This window comes from Orycteropus afer, unplaced genomic scaffold, assembly GCF_000298275.1.
Source record: "Orycteropus afer afer isolate SDZICR_OR568_19922 unplaced genomic scaffold, OryAfe1.0 scaffold00461, whole genome shotgun sequence".
In the NCBI taxonomy this organism is placed as follows: domain Eukaryota; kingdom Metazoa; phylum Chordata; class Mammalia; order Tubulidentata; family Orycteropodidae; genus Orycteropus; species Orycteropus afer.
The window spans coordinates 694,282-705,661 of record NW_006922048.1 but is presented as its reverse complement, the minus strand read 5'-3'; the positions used below and the strand labels follow the sequence as shown (position 1 = coordinate 705,661).

Here is an 11,380-nt window from a genome sequence, read left to right as displayed (position 1 = left end):
CTCTCTGCACCTGCCGAAAGTACCTCCCACTAGTTTTGGGCGCAGTTTCTCGATTCACCATTAGGCGGCGGGGTGCCTGGAGCACTTGACCACGAATAATTGTTAACAATAGCTAACATTTATTGAGTGCGTTACACATGCCAGGCCTTTTACTCACATCTTGCTTCGTCCTCACCAAAACCCTATAAGGGATTTCACCAGACCTGGGATTCTTAATCATCTCTCTACACCCTAGAAGGGACCTTATATCTTCACCCTTCATTCTAGACTCTCCAGGACGGGCCGTCTTATTATCACGTTTTGTCCAAAGGTACAGACATGAGGGCATATTTGGTTCCCACTCGCCTCTGCCCAGACGGGTGTGCTCCAAACACATGTGTTGGAGATAGACAGCCTCCTTAGAGGACCCCCTAACAGATGTTTTCATTCACGGTTGGTGCTTGCCCTTCTCCTACAGTGAAAGGATACAGGCATTTTCCCATGAGGATGTCCCAAACACGTGTTTTCCTACAGATATGTCTCCGACGGGGGGTCTCAATACTGGTGAACCTCTGTCCTGGTGGTCCTTCCACACATGTGCTGTTGTTGTTGTTAGGTGCCGCCAAGTCGTCTCCAACTCATAGCAACCCTATGCACAGCAGAAGGAAACACTGCCCGGTCCTGCATCAGCTCCACGATCCTTGCTATACTTGAGTCCATCGCCTCTGCCACTGTGTCAATCCATCTCGTTGAGGGTCTTCCCTTCTTTTGTCGACCCTCCACCTTACCAAGCATGCCATCCTTCTCAGTCGTGCCACGTCAGCAAATGGAGGTCCTGAAAGATTTACTTGATCCATATCATTAAGGTTGGTTCTACTCTGATGAGGCAGCTCTTTCCCAGTTGTATTTTGAGTGCTTTCCAACCTAAGGGGCTCATCCTCCTGCACTGTATCGGACAATGTTTCAGGGCTATTCATAAAGTTGCCCAGTAATATATCAGACAGTGTTTCTCTGCTATTCATAAGGTTTTTCCTGGCCAATTCTTTGAGAAGTGGATGGCCTCTTCCTTCTTCCTAGTCTGTCTCAGTCTGTAAGATGCGTTGAAACCTGTGCACCATGTGCAACCCTGCCGGCACTTGAAACACCAGTGGCACAGCCTCAAGCCACCACAATATGACAAACTGACAGACAAGTTTGTCTCCCTAAACACATCCCCACACATGTGCTTCAATGCAGATGTGCCTCATGCAGATGTTCCCAACCCTTCTCATCAAGTGAGATCAGTTCTATACAGGTATTCCTCATACATAGGAGCCCTGGTGGTGCAATGGTTAAGCATTCAACTAGTAACTGAAAGGCCAGTGGTTTGAACCCACACAGCAGATCTGCAGAGAAAAGACCTGGTGTTCTGTTCCCATAGAGAAGACAGCCTAGGAAACCCTATGGGCCAATTCTACCATCACATGGGATCACTATGAGTTGAAATTGGCTCATTGGCACCTGGCAACAGCATTCTTCATGCAAGATGGTCCTTTTCACCTTACAGGTGTGTTTCTCAACAGATATTTCTCCTTCCCAAGAATGCATTATGGAACTCCTCTCCACCCCCACCCACCATACAGGTGTGTTCCAGGTAAGTATACACCCATTTGGATATGTTTCCATTTAACTAGGACAAAGACAGCTGTGCTTAAATGCAGGTGTGTCTCATACAGGTGTTCTGATACATGTAGGCTTCCACACAGGAATTCCTTATACAAGTCTTGTTCATTTCATAGGTGAGCCATGCAGATGTGTTTCCAAAACAGGTGTTCCCACAGTCAAGTGTTTGCTATAACACAGGTATGTTCTCTACAGATGTTCTCCAGTTAACAGTGATGCTTTCATTCAGCTATATCCCAAGTGGGAATGGGGTGTCTTTGTTATGTTAATTAGACAGGCTTAGTGTAGGGTATCTTGACTCAATCTCTTATGAGATATAAAAGAGATTAAACAAGCAAGTGAGCAGAACAGAGACGGGGTAAGATAGATGCCAAGACACAAGGCAATCTCCAAGGAACCAGGAAGCAGAAGCTGAAGAGATAAGGACCTTCCTCCAGAGGCAACAGAGAGAAAGCCTTCCCCCAGAGCCAGCACTCTGAATTCAGACTACTAGTCTCTTGAACTGTGAGAAAATAAATTCCTGTTTGCTAAAGCCACCCACTTATGGTTAGTTATGGCAACACTAGATAACACAGAATTTGGTACCAGAAGAGTGGGATGCTGCTCTAACAGATACCTAAAATGTTGAAGTCGTTTTAGAATTAGGTAATGGATAGAGGTTTGAAGAGTTTTAAGGTGCCTAATAGTAAAAGCCTAGGCAGTATCACTACAGAAGTAGATTGCCCCATCTTCCTTCTGAAGAGTGGTTGGTGGGTTTGAACCGCCAGCCTTCTGGTTAGCAGTCAAGTGCCTTAGCCACTATGCTACCAGCTGCCTCGGAAACCCAAGGAGGGGTCTCTATGAGTTGGGTCCGACTCGACAGCACATAACAACAGCAATAGTGAAAGCCTAGATTGCCTTGTAGAGACTGTTGGTAGAATTATGAACATCAAGGACAATTCTGGTGAGGGCTCAGAAAGACATGAGGAGAGCTACAGAGAAAGTATCATTGTAGAGACTTGCAACAGACTGTTGCTAGAAATGTGGGTTAAATGTGATTCTGGTGAGGCTTTAAAAGAAGAAAATGAACATGTGATTGGGCAATGGAGGAAGGGTGATGCAGTGACAAAGAATGTCTCTGAATTATGTAAGTGACAAAACTGGATATCTGGCTGAGATTTCTAAACAAGATCTCAAAGGGCCCATGCCCTGATAGTAAAATGTGAGAGCAAGGAGAACTTAAAAATGAACTGTGCAAAATGGAAACAGAATATACGATTTGGAAAATTCTGTTGTTTAAACTAAGGACACGTGTCCTACAATGTTCACCAAGGACGTGGCTACACAATCTTTTGTTAAGGAGATGAAGCCTGTGACTGATGGATCTAACCAACCACCACAACAGAAAACCCATCAGCTTAGACTGAAGAGGACAGAGAAAGAATGAAAGGAGAGAAGCTGTCTGCCTCTTGGAATCCTACAGACAGGAAGCAGGCCGAAGGAGCTATATCATTTGTCCCCCAAGAAAAGGAAAGGACCATTCCTGGAGCAGCTCAGAGACCAGTAGAATGGTTGGAAGGACAACGGGAAGCAGGGCCTTTTTGGGTTTCAAAGGGTGGGGCCGTGGTCTCCTGACCCTCAAAGGGTGGGGCTCAGCCTCCTGAATTTCAAAGAGTTGGATCTTTAATAACTGGATTCTGGACTGTTGCACTGCAATGAAGGTGTGCTAGGGTAATGGGGCCACTGCCCAAAATTGGGGGTGTGGGGCTGCCATGCCCAAGGGGCAGAAGAACTGGGCCTGGCAGGCTGAAGGAGTGGGGTCACCACTCGGAGGGACTAGGAGAATGGGGCCATCTGGAGCCAAGGGAGCAGAATTGTCATCCCTGTGGACAACTGGAGTTAAAGCCAGGGCTAAAGGGCCTCCACCAGAATAAGAGGGCACTGCCAGCACCCGGAGTCTGGAGGCTGAGGCCATCGCACAGATGGTCTCAGAGAAGAGGGGACTGTTTTTCAAGCCTTGAGAGCCAATGCAAATTGTTCTGCTCGGTTTTGGACTTGCTTGGGGTCTGTTATCCCTTCTTTTCCTCAAATTTCTCCCATTTGTAGCAGAAATGGCTACCTTGTGCCTGTTCCACCATTGCACTTTGGAAGCAGAGAACTTGTAGTCCGGATTTCACATGTTCACAGATGAGGAAAGATTTCATCCCAGGATGGAACATGCTGAAAGTCTCACCCCTTCTTGATTTAGATGCTTCAGAAGATGAGATTTTGAACTTGAAGTTCAGTCAAGAATTTTGGGATGTGTGATCGGGTGAATGTGTTGCATGTGGCAAGAACATGAATTTTGGGGCGCCAAAGGGTGGACTTTTGTGGACTGATTTGTTGTTAGGTGCTTTGCAGTTGGTTCCGACTCATAGTGACCCTACTATGTACAACAGAATGAAACACTGCCTAGTCTTGCACCATTCTCACAATTGTTGCTACGTTTAAACTAGCTGTTGCAGCCACAGTATCAATCTATCTAATTGAGGGTCTTCTTTTTCACTGACCCTCCACCAAGCATGATGTCCTTCTCCAGGGGCTGCTCCTTCCTGATGTCATGTCCAAAGTACATGGAGACTAAGGCTCACCATCCATGGTTCTAAGAAGCATTCTGGTTGCATTCTTCCAAGCCAGATTTGTTCATTCTTCTGGCAGTCTATGGCGTATTTAGTATTCTTTGCCAACCCCATAATCCAAAGGCATCAATTTGTCTTCATTCTTCCTTATTCGTCATATAGCTTTTGCATGCATGTGAGGTGACTGAAGCTTGATCAGGCGCACCTTAGTCCTGAAAGTGAATCTTTGATTTTTAACATTTTTTTTTTCTTGTGATTTGGGTGAAAATTTACAGAGCACATTCATTTTCCATACAGCAGTTCACATACACTTTGTCTCATGACATTGACCACAATTTACCACAATGCAACAGCTCCCCTCCCTCTTCCTCCCCATAGTTACCTCTTCCCAATGTCCATCCCTCCATGCCCTCCTGCCCCCTGAGCTGTCTCCCTGTGCATAAACAGCCCTTCTTTCTCCCATGATTGTTCTCTCTAAGGAGTGTATCTACCTCAGGTAAATGTTCAACTCCTATGCCTGTCTTTTGTTTGGCTGGAAGCCACAGGTATGGGTTCAATTCCAGACCTGAAGGGCAGCTAGGGACCATAGTCTCAGGGGTTCCACCAGGCTCTATCAGACCAGCAAACCTGGTCCTCAGGAGTTTTTTTGTGGAGCAGATTTGCCCAATACAATTTGTCATTTGACTTCTCGATTTATATTTTCCAAAAATATGTGTTGTAATTCTCAACTTTGAAGTCTGTGGTTATAATCCCATTTGGGAACAGGCTGTCTTTGTTATGTTAATGAGACAGGATTCGTGGGGTGCATCTTTTTAAAAAAATTATTATTATTATTTTTATTTTTGCAGTGTTCCCTCCCCTTGTCTCACACCCTGGGTAACTAACAAAGAAAGTTTCCTTCCATATATAAACCTTTCCTTGACTTTTTACAATAATGAACTAATACAATATTTGTCCTTCTGTGATTGACTTATTTCACTCAGCATAATGTTCTCCAAGTTCATCCACATTATGTGGTCTTTAGTGTTGCATAGTATTCCATTGTGTGTATGTACACCATAGTTTGGTTATCCATTTCTCAGTTGATGGACACCTTGGTTGTTCCCATCTTTTGGCTATTGTAAATAGTGCTGCAATGAATATGGGTGTGCATATCTCTTTTCTTGTCCTGGCTCTCACTTCTTTAGGATATATACCTAGTAATGGGAGCTCTGGTAGCATAGTGCCTAAGGCACTTGACTGCTAACCAGAAGGCTGGAGGTTCAAACCCACCAGCCACTTCTTGGAAGGAAGATGGGGCAATCTACTTCCGTAGTGATACTGCTTTGGAAACCGAAGGAGGGGTCGCTATGAGTTGGGTCCTACTCGATGGCAAATAATAACAAAGGGATTGCTGGATCAAAAGTTATTTCTAATTCCAACTTTTTAAGGAATCACCATACTACTTTCCACAGTGGTTGTATCATTTGACAGTCCCACCAGCAGTGTAGGAGTCTCTCCATATCTTTGCTAGCATTTGTTATTTTCTGTCTCGTTGAACTTTGCTACTAGTGCTGGGGCAAGATGGTATCTCGTTGTTTTGAGTTACATCTCTCTAATGGCTAATGATCATGAATATTTCTTCATGTGTTTGTCAACTGCCTGAATATCCTCTTTGGTGAAGTGTCTGTTCATGTCTTCTGCCCATTTTTAAATTGGATTGTTTGTCTTTTTGTTGTTGAGGTGTTGGAGTTTTCTATAAACTCTAGGGATAAGTCTCTTGTCAGATATGTTGTTGCCGAATATTTTTTCCCAGTGTGTAGGTTCTCTTTTTACTCCTTTGGAGAAGTCTTTTGAAGCACATAAAAATTTAATTTTTAGAAGGTCCCATTCATCTAGTTCATCTTTTGCTGTTTGCACATTTTGGGTTATGCTTGATGGTCTATTTATGCCATAAATTAGGGCCCCTAAATTTGCCCCCAGTTTTCCCTTGAGGAACTTTATAGTTTTAGGTTTCACATTTAAATCTTTGATCCATCTGGAGTTAGTTTTTGTGTATGGTGTGAAGTACAGATCTTGTTTTATTTTTTTTGCAAATGGATATCCAGTTTTGCCAGCACCATTTGTTAAAGAGACCATCTCTTCCCCATTTAATGGATTTCAGCCTTTTGTCAAAAATCTATTCTATTGGTCTATGTATCTGTCATTGTACCAATACCAGGCAGTTTTGACAACTGTAGCTGTATAGTAGGTTTTGAGATCTGGCAGTGTGAGACCTCCTATGTTGTTCTTCTTCAATAGTGTTTTGCTTATCCAAAGCCTCTTTCCTTTCCATATAAAGTTAGTGATTGTTTTTTCCATATCCTTAAAGAATGTTGATGGGATCTGGATTGGGATTTACTGAAATGTATAGATTGCTTTGGGTGGACTGACATTTTCACAACGTTCAATCTTCCTATCCATGAGCATGGTATGTTCTTCCATTTATGTAGATCTCTTATGGTTTCTTGAAATAGTGTTTTATAGTTTTCTTTGTACACGTCTTTTGTATCCCTAGTGAGATTTATTTCCAAATACTATTATTTTTTTGGTAGCTCTTGTCAATGGTATTGATTTCCTTATTTCCTTTCCAGCAATCTCTTTGCTGGTGTAGAGGAATCCAACTGATTTTTGGATGTTGATCTTGTATCCTTTCACTATACTAAATCTCTCATTTAATTCCAGTAGATTTTTGACTGAGTCTCTTGAGTTTTCTAGGTAGAGGATCATATCATCGGCAATTAGGGATAGTTTGACTTCTTCCTTCTCAATTTGGATGCCTTTGACTTTCCTTTCTTGCCTTATTACCCTGGCTAGGACTTCCAGTACAACGTTGAATAGAAGTGGTGATCGATGGCATCCTTGTCTGGTTCCTGTTCACAAGGGGAATGGTTTCAGTCTGGAGGAGTGTATCTTGAGTCAATCTCTTTTGGAATGTAAAAAGAGAATAAACAAGCAAGCAGAGGAGAGATGGGATAAGACAGATGCCAAGACAGATGGAAATCTCCAAGGAACCAGGAAGCAGAAGGTGAAGAGACAAGGACCTTCCTCCAGAGTCAACACTGAGAGAAAGACTTTCCCTGAGCTGGCACTCGGAATTCAGATTTCTAGTCTCCTAAACTGTGAGAAAATAAATTTCTGTTTGTGAAAGCCACCTCCTTGTGGTATTTCTGTTACAGCAGTGGTAGAGAACTAAGACACCTAGATTGATATGATTCACCCAATGTCTCCCACAGGTGTTCCTCTTACACCTGAACATCCATGCGGTGTGTTCGACACAGGTTTAGCCGCACACAGGTGTGTACCCCACAATGCTTTTTCATTCGGGCTCCCCATTTGGGTCTGTCCCAGGTGGGGTGCTTCATACACAGTTGTCTACCTGCCCCATGTCTCACCTGTGCCATCCTACAGTTGTGTCTGCAATACAGGTGTGACGTCCCACTGACCCTCCCGCTCTGCTCCTCTTCCCCAGGATGGGATTGGATCCCCTTTACAGGTGCGCCCGCGCCACCTCCCCGCCCCCCTGGCTCCGCCCCCTCACCAAGGCTCAGGTGCATAAGCCGGAAGTGCGCTCCGCTCCCAGGTGAGTGACTAAACTTTCCGGGTCATGTGAGCGGGCGGAGCCGCTCGGAATCTGCCGGAGCGACAGACCGACGGTCGGACCGAGAGTTCGAGCGAGGGACCCAGACCGAGAACCTGAGCCAAGTGGAAGACTCCCGGGCCAGGTAGGGAGGCGGGACGCGCGGCTGGGCCTGGCGCCCGGGTCACCTTCCCTCTCCCTGGGCCCGGAACGCGGGGCCCCGAGTTAATCTTTAATCTCTGACCTCTGTCGGCGGGGCGGGGCTGGACTCCGGTGGCCTGGCGCCTGGCGCCCCTCCCATGGGCCTGCGCCGGGGTCCAGTCCTGTTCCCCACGCCCGGCCTCATTCCTCTTCCTGCCCCCAGGTGCCCGGTGGCGGGGACCCCCGGCCTGAGATGCGGTAGGCGTGGCGCTCGCCAGAAGCCCGGTCCCCGGCGCCACCCACCCGTCGCCCAGTCCATGGCGAGCCCCGGCCTGGGGCTGCTCCTGGCGCTCGGCCTGCCACTGCTGCCGGCCTCCTGGGACCAGGTCTGGGGACAAAGTAGGTACCTGCGGGGAGCACCGAGGGGTAGGGCTGAGACTCCCGGGTCTCTGCGAGGGGCAGGGCTTAGAAGCGCGGATTACCTGGGGAACAGAGAGGAACAAGGACTGGGGAACGCCTTGAGATGCCTGGGAGGGTGGGGGAGGGCGTCTAAAGGATCAGGCTTGGGGGTTAGAATTTCTAGCTCCTTCCTTAGAGGGTCACGTTGGTCTTCAAGTATTTCTGGGTCCTGAGAGAGGTGGAGATGTGGGTGCTAGACTCGCAGAGGGAGAGAAGGGGAGACCTATGTCTTGAGTCTTGGTAGAGCCGAGGTGTCTTGGGCAGAGTGGGAGCCAGGCGGAGGCCTTCATGGGGCCCTGTGCCCTACTGTGGACCCAGCCATTCAGGCCTCCTATTTCAGTTTCGAGAATCTGGGGGAAGGTATGAGTCAGCCACTCCAGGCAAAAGATTGAAATTGCCCCAGATCCAAAAAGGCCTAGGGATGTCAAGCTGGAGGTGGGCTTCTGGCTCCATCTATTATAACAGGCCCCACTCAGAACACCAGGAGCTCTGGTGGCGTAGTGACTAAAGCATTTGACATGAACCGGAAGGTTGGCGGTGCAAACCCACCAGCCACTCCACAGAAGGAAGACTGGCAATCTACTTCTGCAAAGGTTTACCACCTCGGAAACCCAATGGGGGTCGCTGTGAGTTTGATCCACTCGATGGCAGTGGGTTTGGTTTGGTGGTTCAGCACACCAGGACCTCTGGTGGTGCAGTGCCTAAGGCATTTATTTGACTGCTAACCAGAAGGCTGGCAGTTCAAATCCACCAGCCACTCCACAGAAGGAAGATGGGGCAATCTACTTCTACAATGATTTACTACCTTGGAAACCCAATGGAGGTTGCTATGAGTCAGAATAGACTTGGTGGCAGTAGGTTTGGGTTTTTTTGGTTTCACTCAGCACAAACAAACAGGAGCCATGGGTGGTGCACGTGGGTCACGCACTCGGCTGCTAACCAAAAGGTCAGCAGTTCAAACCCACCCAGCGCCTCTGCAGGAGACTGATGTACCAGTTGGCTTCTGTGAAGACGACAGCCTTGGAAATGCTATGGGCAGTTCTACTCTGTCCTACAGGACTGCTAGGAGTTGGAATCAACTCCATTGGCAGTGGGCTGTTTTGGGAGGGGGCTCCGCTGGTCTAGTCCTGGCCTGCACGGCACCCTTAATCTCTTTGCGAATGGAAAACACAGAAGGATAATGCTGACTGAGTCCTGTTGGGCTGCTACCTGAAAAGTTAGTGGTTCAAGTTCAACCAGAGGTACCTAGGAAAAAAGGCCTGGCAATGTACTTCCAAAAAATCCACCATCAAAAATTTTGTGGTGCACAGCTCTACTCTGACACACATGGGCTTGTTATGTGTCAGAATAGATCTGACGGCAACTCTTTTTTCTTGGCCTGGTGGGGACGCCAAGGAAAGTGCAGCCAGGCTGAGACAGGAAGAATAGATGGGGATTAATTTACCCTCTCCACCCCCCAGCACTGGAGCCCTCCCAAGTAACTCAGAACATCACCATTACTCCCGCTGGGCCCAGCTCGGATGGAGCCCTGGTGAGTTGGGAGTGTTTGGGAGGAGGGCAGGTGGGCATGTTGTGCAGGGATCCTACGTGGGGTGGGTGGAGGAGTTAGACCGCCAGATGGAAGGCGGTTGGAGAGACCCAAGTGGGAGACACCAGACATGGCAAATGGTGAGACCAAGAGCCTCAGACTAGAAAGATCCGGGAAACCCAGGAGGAAGGTAGACAAGAATACCATATGTGGCAAGGGTAGGGGGTCAAGAGTCCCATAGACCTCTCAGGGGATAAGCTGGCAGATAAGATAGGTGTGTAGGGGAGGGCCCAGGTACGGCAGCTGGGACCCAGATGGGATAGATAGGGCTCAGGAACCTTGGGTGGGAGCACCCAAAGTGGCAGATGGAGAGGGGAAAGGAGCCCCGATGCCTCTCAGGTGAGGTAGATGGGACCCCCCCAGACGAGCCCTGAGATGCCGGGGGCACCCCGTCCCCTGCCCTGCAGTCCCAGGAGGCCATCACCGCCATCATCGTGGTCTTCTCCATCCTGGCCGCCCTGCTCCTGGCTGTAGGGCTGGCGCTGCTGGTGCGGAAGCTGCGGGAGAAACGGCAGACGGAGGGCACCTACCGGCCCAGCAGCGAGGAGCAGGTGGGTGCCCGCGCGCCACCGCCCCCCAACCTCAAGCTACCGCCGGAGGAGCGGCTTATCTGAACCCTGGGGCCCATCGCTGCCACTGTCACCGACACCGCTGCCCAGAACCGCCTGCTGTTCGCCAGCACGTGGCAACCACGAGAGCAGCCTCTAAGGGCTCAGGCCTTGGGGGGCCAGGGGCACCTGCAGCATGTCACCTCTGCTTGACTTCACGAGGAGCTGGGCTGCAAGGGCTGGGGACCCGCCACCCTGCTTGCTGCACCGTCTTCCCTGCCGTCTGTCCAGCTGCCAGGCCGGCCCTACAACCCCCTCTCCTTTCCTTTCAGTCGTCCCATGCAGCTGAGGCCCGGCCTCCACAGGACTCGAAGGAGACGGTGCGGGGCTGTCTGCCCATCTAGGTCCCCTCCCCTCCCTTTCCCTCTCCCTGGCTGTGTGTTGCTGGGGAAGACAGAGCCCACTCTGGGCCCACAGACCCACCCAGTGCTTAAGAATAGAAAGGATGAAGGTGCTTCGTAGACTGCCCCTGAAGAGCCTGGGAAGGTGGGGCAGATCACGTTCTCTTTTTTATAAAATCGGTAGTGAGATATATTGAAAAACCAACAAATAAAAAGCCATTGCCATCGAGCTGATCCCGACTCATGGCAATCCCATGGAATACAGAGTAGAATTGCTACCTAGGATTTTCTTAGCTGTAAACTTTAGGGAAGCAGATCACCAGGCCTGCCTTCTGCAGTACCCCTCGGTGGGTTTGAACTGCCAATGGAAGGTTAGTTGTGGAGCACTAGCTGTTTGTACTATCCAA

General features: G+C 48.6%; 1 protein-coding gene across 1 annotated transcript; it reads left to right on the top strand.

The window, feature by feature from the left end:
• Window positions 1-8,294: 8,294 nt before the first annotated feature.
• Window positions 8,295-10,976, top strand: CRB3 (crumbs cell polarity complex component 3). Its single transcript, XM_007954485.1, has 4 exons — window positions 8,295-8,376; window positions 9,897-9,967; window positions 10,432-10,575; window positions 10,905-10,976. Exons 1-4 carry the CDS (start codon window positions 8,295-8,297, stop codon window positions 10,974-10,976), a joined length of 369 nt encoding a protein of 122 aa, XP_007952676.1.
• Window positions 10,977-11,380: the final 404 nt, after the last annotated feature.

Excerpts from the sequence above, each read along its gene's own strand:
- CRB3 (XM_007954485.1), top strand. The coding sequence starts at position 8,295 with ATGGCGAGCCCCGGCCTGGGGCTGCTCCTGGCGCTCGGCCTGCCACTG. Across the intron at positions 9,968-10,431 it reads CCAGCTCGGATGGAGCCCTG|TCCCAGGAGGCCATCACCGC; the intron begins GTGAGTTGGGAG and ends CCTGCCCTGCAG. Across the intron at positions 10,576-10,904 it reads GGCCCAGCAGCGAGGAGCAG|TCGTCCCATGCAGCTGAGGC; the intron begins GTGGGTGCCCGC and ends CTTTCCTTTCAG.